This window comes from Mustela lutreola, chromosome 8 (assembly GCF_030435805.1).
Source record: "Mustela lutreola isolate mMusLut2 chromosome 8, mMusLut2.pri, whole genome shotgun sequence".
Classification (NCBI taxonomy): Eukaryota; Metazoa; Chordata; class Mammalia; order Carnivora; family Mustelidae; genus Mustela; species Mustela lutreola.
The window spans coordinates 97043106-97058326 of record NC_081297.1 but is presented as its reverse complement, the minus strand read 5'-3'; the positions used below and the strand labels follow the sequence as shown (position 1 = coordinate 97058326).

The 15221-nt window shown below is 34.2% G+C and overlaps 1 protein-coding gene across 9 annotated transcripts; it reads right to left on the bottom strand.

Moving 5' to 3' along the window:
• Positions 1–318: 318 nt before the first annotated feature.
• LOC131839043 (NKG2-C type II integral membrane protein-like) lies at positions 319–11940 on the bottom strand. Of its 9 annotated transcripts, none has more exons than XM_059186100.1 (7): positions 11686–11940; positions 9669–9777; positions 9038–9118; positions 8358–8411; positions 7351–7502; positions 1128–1234; positions 319–866 (listed from the first exon to the last, which is right to left on the bottom strand). In XM_059186100.1, the coding sequence occupies exons 3-7, from the start codon at positions 9054–9056 to the stop codon at positions 755–757; spliced, it is 444 nt and encodes a 147-aa protein (XP_059042083.1). In that variant the 5' UTR covers positions 9057–9118; positions 9669–9777; positions 11686–11940; the 3' UTR covers positions 319–754. The 9 variants fall into 9 exon arrangements, 4 of the variants coding, with proteins under 4 accessions (XP_059042083.1, XP_059042084.1, XP_059042082.1 ...); XM_059186101.1 differs by having other exon boundaries at positions 9669–9766; XM_059186099.1 differs by lacking the exon at positions 11686–11940 and having other exon boundaries at positions 9669–11677.
• Positions 11941–15221: the final 3281 nt, after the last annotated feature.

Genomic DNA, 15221 nt, shown 5'->3' with positions numbered 1-15221 from the left:
AGGAGATGTGGCTTCCCAGTGATCTCTCTCTTGTGTACTGTCCTCTAACCCTAAGAAATTCTTTATGATTTTCTTTATTTTAGTAGCCTTTCTTTCTAGTAAGCTTTCCCTTACAAATTGGATAGTAATGTTTACACCAGTCTTCCTCTGGTTTCTGTTCCTGAGTCAATTTCATGTGTAATCTTGCCACCCAGGGTCGTCAACCCTTATTTGCAGCCGCTTATTTGCAACCTTTATTTGCAGGATAAATCAATTCACTTGGAAATATGAGTGGATTGATGACCTTATTGAAGACTTCACAATAACAATGCTTCACAATAACGATGCAATAATTTGTACTTTATTATTTAACAAATAACAAAAGCTTAAGAAATGTATAATATGTACCTGAGTATATATATTTTTACATTAATAAAATTAAGATGAAAAAACAGTTTTTTGACACCAAGGGGGAAACCTCAGGTGCACTTTGGGCTTTGCATGATTATGATGCAAACTGCAGGTTCCTCTTGGCTAAGAAATGAACCATTCTAGTGAATCATGCTGATAACGGGCAAGGCCACACATGTTTGCATGCAGGGATGGTGGAGGATGGCTATGTACCTTCTTCTCAATTTTGTTGTGAACTAAAATTGTTCTAAAAAGAGTATCTGAAAAATATCTGGGAAAATTGCATGCCTTTTGAAGAAATGAGAAATATCTTTTTTTATAGATGGTGAGATAGCGTTATTCCAAAATTAGGTAACTGAAATGCCTAATGCTTACAAACATATATTTTTAGATATAAACAGTCTTCAAAAGATCCCATGTTTGAGTCAAAGTCAAAAAATGGACAATTCTTGTCACTTGCTGAAAACACTAATGACCTGAAATACAGAAAATTGTAAAAAATATAAATATAAATATCTTAAAAATATAAATCTTAAAAAATATAAATCACAATATTTTGAAGAATAAACAGGTTATGTAAAATAATAGTTGTATATCTGAATCTGAGAATTTCCCATATTATTCTGCAATGGAAACACTTTAACAATTGTGTTATAGAGTTGTTCACATACTGTACTTATTCTTTGTAAGATTAGTCCTCTTAAGGCATAAAATACAAAAGTTGTCAAGAAACTTACAGTTTAGGAAAGAAGGCAGAGGCTTTTGGACACAGAGATGGATTAATATTGATATTCTGGGAAATTCTACTAATCCATGAAGAATGAATGAGGAAGCCAAAAAAACACTATGAGAAAACAATTGTTTTAGAAGTCAAATAAAAGTTCTTATTTGAATTTTTAATAACCAGTTATTTTTTCTATAGATTCTATAGAAACTTTCGCATTTTAATATAGTGTTGTACACTGAACATGATATAAAAATATCTTAGTAGGAGTAAATGAATAGGAAAAACTTACAAAGACAACAATGTCAGTGTTCTGATAATTTATCAAAGGTTAATAATATTTTATGAAAAATCCATTATTGAAAAACTCCTAGAGATTCATGTGAAAAGAAGCACATCTGTAGTTTTCTTAGCCAGAACTGCTCCCATGCTTCCCCACCTGCCCACCATAGCTCAGTGATCCATCATACCTGTATGATATAAAACTGAGAATATATCAAAAGTTTTAAGGTGGAACTAAAGTGGTGTTTAGAGATAATTCATAGCTCTGTGACTTATACCCAAAAGGAAGAATGTTATAAAATGAGTGAAATAAGTCAAGCAGAGAGAGTCAATTATCATATGGTTTCACTTATTTGTCGAGCATAACAAATAGCATGGAGGACATGGGGAGTTAGAGAGGAGAAGGAAGTTGGGGGAAATTGGAAGGGGAGGTGAACCATGAGAGACTATGGACTCAAAAACAATCTGAGGGGTTTGAAGTAGCAGGGGGGAGGTGGGAGGTTGGGGTACCAGGTGGTGGGTATTATGGAGGGCACGGATTGCATGGAGCACTGGGTGTAGTGCAAAAATAATGAATACTGTTATGCTGAAAATAAATAAAAAATAAATTTAAAAAAATGCATGATCTAAGTAGTTTCCCTCTCAAGGTGCTGTACAGAGAAGAACCTATTAAAGCTAGACAAGAAAGAAATGATAAACATATACTAAGTTGAAAGTTGATTCTGAAGTACAAATAGTAGAGTAACCCATGGCAGCCCAAGTGGATCAATACCTAAATATACAAGAGCATTAGCAAGAGCATAGATGAATGCACTAAAGTAGAACTAGACAATGGAGCAGCAAGGAGTTTGGAGGATTTAAAACTTCATGCAACTATATGGATGAAACGCACAAGTTTAGCTTCCCCTGCAAATGCCAAAAATAAAATATGCATACTGTATCTTTCTACTTATGTAAATGTTTGTAAATGGTCGTGAAAACATGAAAGGGGCATTTTATAGTGCTGGTAATATTCATTTTATCCCTCATATGATGGTGACACTTGAAAATTCAGCCAGCTGTTGGTATGTATCACATGTGCAACCATCTGTATGTACATTACACCACAATAAAATTAACATAACAGGCTACCATGAAAATATGCAAATATGTTTAAAGTTAGACATAAAATTAAAAACATCCTACCAAATACAACTTGTGAAAACCAAAATAAAAGGAAATAATTATATCAGAAATGTCTTAACCTCTAATATAATTTAATCTCTAATGTAGAAAACTATTCAAACTCAGTTAAAGAATATTCAGATGTTTATGAGGAAAGAAAGATGAAATATCAATTAAAAACCAAAAAGAAAATCTTACAAGGTAGAGAAACCAAAAAGAAAATCTTACAAGGTAGAGAAACGGGTCTAATAAAATATGTGTTGTGTGCATTTTCTTGGAATACTAAAAAAAGGAAATTACATGTGAGTGGCAATCTAAGCTAATTCTGATAATATATAAAATTAATAAACTACAAGACAAGTAGATTTATTGAAGCAATACCAAGTTGTATTTACATTTTCAATTCCTTTAACTTAATCTGTCACATTAGCAGAGTAAAGAAGGTCAAAGGATGTGATTTCTCTGATGCAGAAGATAAAACTAATTTTCATTTTTAATTAAAAAAAATTAGGCTGCTGGAAATAAAAAGGAAAGATCCATGAAAAGATCTAGAATAGATATGATAACTCTGAAAAAGTACTGATTGTAAAAGCCACTGTTTATAAAAGGACAATTTTTAAAGTACGGTTTGACAAAAGTATATACAACATCAAAGAAACCGAGAAGGAAGTGCAAAGTTATACCCACACATTTATGGAATACAAATTACAGCAATGATGAAAAATCATTCCATGGAGAAAGCGTAGTGTTACAATAAATGGCAAGATTTCATTTCTTTTGATGGCTGCATAGTATTCCATTGTGTATATATACCACCTCTTCTTGATCCATTCATCTGTTGATGGACATCTAGGTTCTTTCCATAGTTTGGCTATTGTGGACATTGCTGCTATAAACATTCGGGTGCACATGCCCCTTTGGATCACTACGTTTGTATCTTTAGGGTAAATACCCAATAGTGCAATTGCTGGGTCATAGGGCAGTTCTATTTTCAAGATTTTGAGGAACCTCCATGCTGTTTTCCAGAGTGGCTGCACCAGCTTGCATTCCCACCAACAGTGTAGGAGGGTTCCCCTTTCTCCGCATCCTCACCAGCATCTGTCATTTCCTGACTTGTTTATTTTAGCCATTCTGACTGGTGTGAGATGATATCTCATTGTGGTTTTGATTTGTATTTCCCTGATGCCGAGTGATATGGAGCACTTTTTCATGTGTCTATTGGCCATCTGGATGTCTTCTTTGCAGAAATGTCTGTACATGTCCTCTGCCCATTTTTTGATTGGATCTAGAGCGTATCATGCTTAGCAAATAAGTCAAGCAGAGAAAGACAACTATCATATGATCTCCCTGATATGAGGAAGTGGTGATGCAACATGGGGGCTTAAGTGGGTAGGAGAAGAATAAATGAAACAAGATGGGATTGGGAGGGAGACAAACCATAAGTGACTCTTAATCTCACAAAACAAACTGAGGGTTACTGGGGGGAGGGAGTTTGGGAGAAGGGGGTGGGATTATGGACATTGGGGAAGGTATGTGCTTTGGTGAGTGCTGTGAAGTGTGTAAACCTGGTGATTCACAGACCTGTACCCCTGAGGATAAAAATATATGTTTATAAAAAATAAAAAATTTTAAAAAATGATCATCTGTTAGCGCAAATGATAAAATTTCAAGAAGATGTATTAGGAAAAACATCTGACCTAAAGTTGGGCAGTGATTTCTTAGAGAGAAACAAAACATGATCCATAAAAGAACAAAGTGATGAAGTATAGTTCCTTAAGATAATGTCTGTGCTTTGAAGAGAAAGGAAAGACCAGTCATAGACCGAGAGGAAATATTTACAAATAACACATCTAATAAAATACTTGCTGCCAGGATACAGAAAGAATTCTCAAAATACAATAACAAAAACTAAAAATATAACAAAAATATTTCAAGATACTTCACCAAAAAGCATTTATTGATGGCAAATAAATACAGAGAAAGTTGCTCGACACTATCAGTCTTAGGGAACATTCACATTAGAACTACTACATATCAGAATTCCTATTCCAGCAAAAGAGAGGATATGCTACTGTTCCCTACATCCTCCACCAAATACAGCTAAAACGCCTAGATATTATACACAAAACAATATAACATTCAAGAGTTTATGAGAAAGCAGACAGAACTGCGCCCTCTAACCCCAAGGAATGATATGGCGGTGAGCGCCCTGGAATTTCTCTTTGCCTCACATATCCCAGAGTGGTGAGCAAACCACAGACACCAAAGTGCACAGACAAAAGTCCCCAAAATGTTTTTTTTTTTTTCTCTAATGAGCATAATAGAAAAAAAGATATGTTAGAAAGACCCACACAAACAAATAAACAAAAAATGTAGACACTAAGTGCATTATTTCAATCAACCACAGACTATTCAAGGGACACATCACTCAGGAATGCAGGGGACATCAAGACATTCTGAGATAAAGGAAAACTAAGAAAAGTGTCACCACTACACACAGTCTGCAAGAACTGCTGAAAGGAATTATCCAAACAGAAATTAAATGGTAACAGAAGGAATCTTCCAAGAATCATCAGGAAGAAAGGAAAAAAAAAAAAAAAGTATAAAACTATCATTAGGTCTAAGGGATTTCGCCTCAACTCTAGTGTCTAAATTATTTGATATTTGAATGAAAATCATCAGTTGAAGCAAAATTATAACATTCATTTAATTCTCAACATCAGTAGAGAAACATTTAAAACAAAGTAGAAATGAGACACAGTAAAGGGACATCAGGGAAGGGAAGGCTCTACATTTTACTAAGTGCAGTGGGTTGTGACAGAATGTGTAGACTGATATATGTGTTTATAATTATCTATATAAAGATATATGCTATCTACATTGTTTATATAAAGCTGATTAGAACATGTGGGGACATGTATATGACTATATATGTATAAAGTTATTTATGAAGAAAAGATCGACTTTGCTTTACATTATGCTCCATCAGGTTCATAATTTAGAAAACTATAACTTTCACATTTATCTCACTGCATCGCAAATACAACATCACCAAAAATAAATTCCAATTGCATCAGAAACTCTAATTAAAGTGAGAAATTAATAAATAAAGAAAAAAGATAGAAGTAATATGGAAAAATGTTTATGAACTTTGACAAAGTTCTAAAATAGGTTCAAAATAATCAATAACACTCAAATGACATATGGAACCATCGTAATATTAAAATTCTGATCATTAAAGGACTCCAATAGGAGAGTAAAAATGCCATACACAGTGATTTCCATCTTGTAAACTCAAAAAAGAGCTCATATTTAAAACATGGTAAGGACTTCCAAGAAGACAAAAGAAAAACACCATCTAGGAGAAATAAGCAAGGGACACACGAGTCCTTCTCACCAAAGAGAATATCCTAATAACTCACAGCCCAGGAAAATGATACTGTTCTATAACCAGCAGAACATTTTGTCATAATTTTCCTCAGAACTTTGGATCAATGGACAATTTTGTACAATATATTTACACAGTACATTAGATAAATGCAGGGATAATGTAATATATTGAAAGATACACATATCTATGACTGGGCATTTTCATACTAATGCTTAGAAGAAAATGTATAATAATCATATGTAAACATAATTATAATGTTCAATTTATGCATTGTTTTTTCGACAAATGTATTATTTACATTTCGTAAATATACTATATATTATGTAGTTATGTATAATAGTTATCATAAATACAATACATAGAAAACACATAGAAAAAGCCTTTTATAAAATAATTATTTTTTTAATAAAATTATTATTATTAATTATTTATTTGACAGAGAAAGAGATCACAAGTAGGCAGGGAGTGGGGAGGGGAGCAGGCTCTCTGAGCAGAGAGCCTGATGTGGGGCTTGATCCCAGGACCCTGAGATCATGACCTGAGCTGAAGGCAGAGAGGCTTAATCCACTGAGCCACCCAGGTGCCCCATAAAATAATTATTCATAATAACCACACAGTAAAAAAGATGCAAGTTTCTGAGAAACTTTTAAAATGTCCTATTCATATAAGACAGCAACACTACAAATTCACAAACTATAGACAAATCTAGTAATATAGACCAATTACAAATATCATATGAAAGCAAAAGGAGACACATATAATAATGCATACTGCATGAGTCCAACGATATAAACTCCAAAACTAAGTAAGGATATTTCACAGTATTAACATTGGCAGGACAAATAGAGGCTCTACTTCTCGCTCATGAGCTGATTTGTATTTACGTTCTGACTGTTTTGTGATGAATATGCACAATCATGTAGTTTTCTTTTTTATTTTAAGATTTATTTATTTATTTGACAGAAAAAGAAATCACAAATAGGCAGAGAGGCAGGCAGAGAGGAAAGAGGAAGCAGGCTCCCTGCCCAGCAGAGAACCCGATGCAGGGCTGATCCCAGGACCCTGAGATCATGACATGAGCTGAAGGCAGAGGCTTAACCCACTGAGCCACCCTGGTGCCCCAGTCATATAGTTTTCTTGATGTGTGGTAAAAAATATATAAGGTTATTTCAGGCAAAAGAGCATTTATAGAAGTATGGCTTTCTAAGAAAAGCAAGAACTAGAAATTATTAAATATACATTAAAGGTATAAAAATAGTAAAATATCACAGAGTCAAACTATGGAATAGTAACAGACTTTAAATAAACAAGAAATATGTATGACTATAAGGATGAGATCTACAAATGTAATATTAAATGATAAGCTTTTAATAAAAGCTGCAAACATGTGAAACCTCACCATTTCCTCTTCATCCTCTATGGAGAGCAGGGTAGAGTTCTTAGAAGCACAGGACAACCGACTCTCATTCCATGGTTTTCTTACAGTGCTAATGTAATAGCAATTTTTGGAATATGTAATCCACTCTTTTGGACAATGACCACATGGATCAGCTAAAGAAAGATTATGAAATATTATCCAAAAAGTTTCAAATTTTAAAAATTGCAAATTTACAACTTGCATATGTATACACACATTCATATATATACATATGTATGTGTGTGTGTGTGTATATATATATATCTATATATATATATATATACACATATATATGACATATCCATGCACCCTCCTTCACAGGTGGCAAAAATAAAACACACACACACTCCCAAAGAGTCAGGCTTCCCTCCCTTAATTTATGTGCCCATAAAAGGCAAACACACAAAAAAGTCTACATGTCTTTTGAGTCACTGAACAAAACCACTTTTTTGGAGTTATATAATGATTTATCTCTTATTATGTCATAGCAGGAGGAAATTTGAAGCAATTGGCAATAATGAGTATGATAATTTAAAATATATTTTTTCTTTATTTATTTGAGAAAGAGACAGTGAGGGGGAGCATGAGAGAGGAGAAGGATAGAGGGAGAAGCCGACTCACTGTGGAACTGGGGGCCCAATGTGGAACTAGATTCCGGGACTCCAGATCATGACCTGAGCCAAAGGCAAGTGCTTAACCAATTGAGCCACCCAGGTCCCCAATGGATATGGTAATTTTAAATGAGGATTTATTCATATTGCTGCATAAGAAGGAATAAGCTCTTACAATCATTACTTATTTTCATCTATTTTCTGCATTTTATAATATATATTTTAAAATATATATAATATATATATATTTAAAATATATATAAAAAATATATATTTTATAATATATATTTCATCAAACTCTATGATGATTTTGTACAACCTAGATGGAAACAAAATATAAACTGTACTACTATCAGAACTATGAAAATCATTACATACATTTCTGGATTCTTGTAACTGGGTACGAATTGTCCTGCTGTGGTGTTCTAATACCTAAAAATAAAAATTAATCATTGTAATAATTCTAGTTTTTCTGTTTGAAACTTGGTGTACTTTTTAAGATTAGAATATTCTGGAATAAAATTGATTTACTAAAATTAACAATATCATTAAGATTTCAGTGTAAATCAATCCAAAGCCTTAAACAACCAAACATCGACATTTCTTAGAGTATTTCGTTTAGCCAGTCTCAAGAATTAACTTGTATTTTTCAATTATGTATATATGTATATTTTCTACAATCATTGTTATTTATACTTTTGAGAAGTTCAGAATAAGCATTCCACATTTAGTCTAAATGCATACGTGGAAAGGATAGTTCCACCCCCTCATACTTTAAATGCTTAGAGGCACTGATGATCATTAAAATGAAAAGATTCCTCGGGGCGCCTGGTGGCTCAGTGGGTTAAAGCCTCTGCCTTTGGCTCAGGTCATGATCCCAGGCTCCTGGGATGGAGCCCCATATCAGGCTCTCTGCTCAGCAGGGAGCCTGCTTCCTCCTCTCTCTCTGCCTGCCTCTGCCTACTTGTGATCTCTGTCTGTTAAATAAATAAAATCTTTAAAAAAAAAAAAAAAAAGAAAAGAAAAGATTTCTCATAATCATTCAAAGATTTACTCACAGGAAAGAGAACTTATCATTCTTGCTACAATATAGGTCAAAACAAGGCAGGAGAGTCCCAAAACCCCAGCAATGAGCTTCTCTAGAGATGATGGCAAGTATGTGGGGAGAGAAATGAAACAGTGAGGAAGGATGGATGGATGAAGACTAAAGTTTAGACAGTTTACATACAAGAGAACCAAAGATGCACAGAGAATCATAGGTATAAACATGGACCACAAACCCATATCTACCATTGTAATCTTCCTCACAATATACCACTTAACTGATAGTAAGCATCATGCTCCATGAGCTATTTGGTCACGGACTATGAATTACAACAATGCTGGAGTGAATTAGTCCTCATATCTCAAAAACGATACCTTATTCCAGCTTCAAGTTCATCATGATCCTCACAAATGAAAAATATATGGAATTATTCTCTACTCTTTCCCACACATTGTACCCCAAGTTCACATCCTAGAACAGTTGTCCTGTGTGCCTTACTGTGTGCTTTATTTTTGCAGTGGTAGTTCTTGTCATTCCCTTGCAGGTCTTCAGACACATTTTGAAGATTTAGTTCTGCACAGATGATTTCCTGCTCAGTTACTGAATTAGAGCTTTTAGAATCAGTTACTGAATTAGAGCCTTACCTTTCGACAGTTGTCTTCTTGAGTTCTTAAACAGATTTGGTTCTGAAGGTTTTCTCTCTGGTTATTCATTTCAGCACTGAGAGATCTCAGGGCCTGTGCTGTATGGAAACTGGACTTATATAGTCAGCAAACGGTGTAGGTAATGACAAGAGCCCTGCTAGAGTCACACTGGGTGGAGTGTGAGGTAAGTGGTAACACTCCTTTGTAGCTGAATGATGTAAAATTCTGGTTCTGATTTCTTCAGAGCTTGAAATAAGTGTTTCATCAGAGAATAAGTGATTCTTAAAGTGGTATTTTATGTTTGATGCAATGTTATTGATTGAGGCCCAAAAAGCAACAAATTAGTGAAGAATAAAGAAACATGAGGTGAACCATGAGAGACTATGGACTCTGAAAAACAGTCTGAGGGGTTTGAAGTGGCGGGGGGGTGGGAGGTTGGGGGAACCAGGTGGTGGGTATTATAGAGGGCATGGATTGCATGGAGCACTGGGTGTGGTGCAAAAATAATGAATACTGTTATGCTGAAAATAAATAGAAGGAAAAAAAAAAGAAACATTTAAAGAATGATGTTCTTAGTAGCTTAATGTCAGATTCCATAGACACACTGTAGGAATAACAGGGTTAAAACTAAAATGCTGTTATTAGGAAATAATAAGACAAATTTTTATGACAATTTTTAAAATCCATGAAAGGTTAAAGATTGTTCTGAAGTTGGGGGAACAGTGGTGTTAGCATATACAGGAACTTCCTGCAGTAAATTACTTCTATTTGGTGACTTATGTATACTTAGTAAAAGGGGATGAGGTCTTATTAAATCACCTTACATTTTGAATGATTGTAGAATCCTGGAAATTAAATTTTAAAGAAATACTGTATATGGTGAAAAATACTACATGACACACTAACCTTATCCAAAACCTAAACAATACTGCTGAAAACCAAAAGCAGACAATAACAGAAAAAATTTCTAAAAATCCTTATTTGACACCAGAAAAGGGTAATTGATAATGGCCAACATATGCAAGTATAAAATGGTAAACAAAAGTAGAGATCATTTATGGAAGAATGGTATGAACTCAGAAACAATCTATGGCTGTCAAAGGAGTGAAGGTAGCTTTATTGTGCAAGCAATTGTTATAACTCAAATAAACGTAATCTAATAATTCACATAATTAGCTCTGCAGTCAGTGAGCTCTAGAATCCCTTCTGGTTCTCAAAGTTACAATGTGTGATCTTTTAAGTTACTTCATGTCTACCTACCTAATTTACTAATCTATCATTGAGATTAAAAATATGTAAGTTCTAATACATGTAAAACACTTAGGATTCAAGCAGGCTTTTATAAACTCTTAATAATATGTTAGTTATTTTATTCCTATTTTTAACCCAATTGCTATATTGTTGTTTCTGATTCATATCATACTATGTACAATGATTCATAGGGCTGTCTTCATCAGTGTGGTAAAAACTTTTGCAATGCTTTGTTCATATTTTTTGGAATCTTGTCATTATTTATAGGTAAGCTTAATTAGTAAATTAGGAAATTTACCTCCTCCTGATATTAAGAAACATTAAATAGTTTTATTTAAGAAAGTATATGAAGAAGTATATTTGACCTTCATGATTGCACGATTTTATTTCAAGAATGTATTTTTAAAGGCTGGGCTAAATATCAAGTAATATATGAAATTATTTCTATGTTGATGACAAATCCAAATTAACCATTCCTTGTCATGCATTGATGCTTATGAGATTTCACGTGAAATTATATGGATTTTAACCCTTATCATCTGCGTGTGTATACATTTGACTACTTCTCCACAGGCAAGAATATGAATATTTTAAGATATTCTCTGACATATATCATATTTCTTCCTATCTGTGACCCTGAGTTGTTGTAATAGAGTTAACCAGTGTTCTCTGTGATTTTGTTGTGTATTAGTTGTATCCATCCAGTATCTGTATCTCCCACTAAGTGAGGTGGCTAGGAGAGAGACAGCAGAGGAGTGACACTTACCTTCTGTTGGCCAGAGTCGGGCATCTTCCAGGGGGAGACCAAGTTACTCTTGTATCTTGTATCCACAGTATCTGTGGTCTTCACAGACTGCCAGCCCTGTGAGCGCTCAGAGTGAAGAATAGTGGAAAAAGTAGATTTATCATCAACATGTCGCTTAAAATTTGAACAGGAAACCCTTACATTTGGGCTATTTTGAAGATACTTTATCTCATCACACACCTCCAGAATGTCCGAGAATTTCAGTTTGTGGTGTGTCAGTTAATTGCGACATGACTCTGAGAAATGTTTATGTTTCACAAGATATTGGGGTCAGAGGCTTGACCACCCAAGCTGTTAACTTGCTTCTTTCTCAGTCACAAGTGCCGAGACCTGAAAATGCAGGTCTTTGAAGAGTATCTTTGATGTGTCAGTTCTATTTTTACACATTGCTAAGTCTTGGCATAACATGCTTCTTTTCCTTATGCTCTCCTTATGCTATTTCTATTATAATGGGAAAAATCTGAAAACATAATCCCATTAGAGTAGGAAATTACTGATATTTATCTCCAACTATTTTGAGTAACTACTACATTTTCAACGTCATGGTAACTGTTGCTATTATTAATTCCCAACTGTTCTCAATTTCTCAGCCCTAGTTCTTTAGATTCCTACCTTCAATTTTATTATTTGTAAATAATTATTTAAATTTCACGTGATAAAAATTAATATCTCTGGGAAGGTTCAAACATGAGACAATATTCAACTATATCACCATGGTAGAGGTTACAATAGTAAGTAACCACTCATGACATTATTCATTGATTCATCCTTCAATCATAACCAGATATCTCTTTTTTAAAAGGGACATTTGTCAATAAATGACAAAAAAAAAAATTCTAAGAACATGGGGGAAACAAAGCTAAGTTTTAAGCATTGCTCTTAACCAAAAAGTAAGACAGCAGAAAATGTAGACTTTTAAAACACAGATATATGACTATGAATTCCAAAGGAAATAAGGGGCACCTGTGTGTCTCAGTAGGTTAAGATCTGCCTTTGGGTCAGATCTTGATCTCAAGGTCCTAGGATTGAGCTCCATGTTGGCTTCCTGCTCAGCAGGGAACCTGCTTCTCACTCTGCCCTTTTCCTGATTCTGCTCTCTCTTTTGTGCTCTTTCTCAAATAAATCGATAAAATCTTTAAAAAAAAAAAAAAAGAAAAAACTTCATGTTATCTAGTTTGCATCAAATGCAATTCTTTTCATCATTCCTCCTGTTGTATCATGAATTAGGTTAATGTGTACCTATCATTCCTAAAGAACTTAAAAACAGAAGTGTCATACCCAGAAATTCCACTTCTGGGGATGACATACCCCCTTTTATTGCCTTTTGCTTATTGTACTTAGTGGATAATATATGTTTTACACATCAGAGGGTTGTGGTAACTCTGTGTGGATCAAGTGTATTGCCACTGTTTTTCCAACAGCACTTTCTTACTTCATGTGTCTGTGTCACATTTTGGTAATTCTCATATCTTTGTAACTTTCCCATTATTACTAAACTTGTTATTGTGATCTGTGACTTGTGATTACAACTTGCTCAAAACTCAGGTGGTGACTAGCATTTTCAGCAAGAACATATTTTTTATATAAAACATGTACTTTATTTTCTTAGACATAATGATCCCACACACTGTATAGAATACATTATAGTGTAAACATAACTTTTTCATGCACTGGGAAACCAAAAATCCATATGACTGAGTTATTGTGACATTTGGCTTTATTGCACTGGTCTGGAACCAAACCCACAGTATCTCCAAGGTACGCAGCATATATCCAAAGGAAAGGACACCACTATCTGAAAGAAAGATCTCTAGTCCCATGTTCATTAGAGCATTTTTCATAATAGCTACAGTAGAGAATCACCCTAAGTGTCTACAACAGAAGGATAAATATAGACAATGTGACATACATGCAGTAGGCTATTATTCAGAAATGAAAAAAAAAGAAATCTTGTCATTGGCTTGTTTGTTTGGTTTTATCATTTATACTTTTTTTTCCCATTTCAGGTGTAGAATTTAGTGAATAATCACAACATAAAACACCTAGTGGTCACCATGACAAGTGCACTCCTTAATACCCATCACCTCTTTAACTCTTCACCAGTCCCTCTACCCTCCAATACCCCTCAGATGGGTTGCCTCTGCTTTTTTTCCCCTCCGTGCAATCATTTTCTTTCTTAAAATCCTGCATACAAGTGAAATCATATGGTATTTGTCTTTCTCTTACTGACCTTTTTTGCTTACCTTAATACTCTCTAGCTCTATCCAAGTTGTTGCAAAGTCAACATTTCACTCTTTTTGGATGGCTGAGTAATATTTCACAGTAGATATGTAAACCCTTGTCTTTATACATTCTTCAGTTGATGGACATTTGTGCTCTTTCCATAATTTTTTTGTTGTGGATAATGCTGCTATAAACACTGGTTGTGTCAATACATTCAAATATGTATTTCTGTATCCTTTGGGTAAATATCAATTAGTCCAGTGGCTGGTATATAGGGTAGTTCTATTTTTAACTTTCTGAAGAACCTCAGTACTATATTTCAGAGTGGCCACACCAGTTCCCATTCCCACCAACATTGTGGGAGGGCTCCCCTTCCCTGCTTCCTCTCTAGCACCTGTTGTTTCCTGTGTTGTTGATTTTAGCTATTCTAAGAGGTGTGAGGTCATGTCTCAGTGTACTTTTGATTTGTATCTCCTTGATGATGAATGATGTTTAGCATCTTTTCCTGTGTCTGTTAGTCATCAGGAAATCATCTTTGGAAAAACGTCTCTTCATGTCTTCTACCCATTTTTTACATGGATTATTTGTTTTCTGGGTGTTGAGTTTAATAATTTCTTTACATATTTTGGATGCTATTGCCTTAACAGAGATGTCATTTGAAAATATCTTCTCCCATTTCATAGACTGTGTTTTAGTTTTATTGATTGTTTCCTTTGCTGTGCGGATGCCTTTTGAATACAGCTTTTTAATACAACCTGAAGTAAGTAATAGGAATGCCTCCTGCTTTGCTTTTTCTTTTAAGGTTTTTTTGGCCATTGTATGTCTTTTGGGAACCAAACAAATTTTAGGATTGTTTTTTCTAACTCTGTGAAAAAGGTTGTTGCTATTTTTATAAGGATTGCATTAAGTATGGAGATTTCTTTGGGTACTATAGACATTTTAGTAAAGTTTGTTCTTCCGATCCATGAGGATGGATGTTTTTAGATTCTTTGTGTCTTCTTCAATTTCTTTCATTAGTATTTTATAGTTTTCCATGTATGGAACTTTCACCTCTTTGGTTAGTTTTATTCCTTGGTAACTCATGATTTTGGTGCAGTTAAAAATGTGATTGATTCCTTGATTTCCCTTTTTGCTGTTTCATTACTGGAGTATAGAAATGGAACAGATTTCTGTACATTGATTTTATAATTTGTGACTCTACTGAATTACTGCATCAGTTCTAGCAATTTTTGTTGCAGTCTTTTGGGTTTTCTGTATATAGAATCGTGTCATCT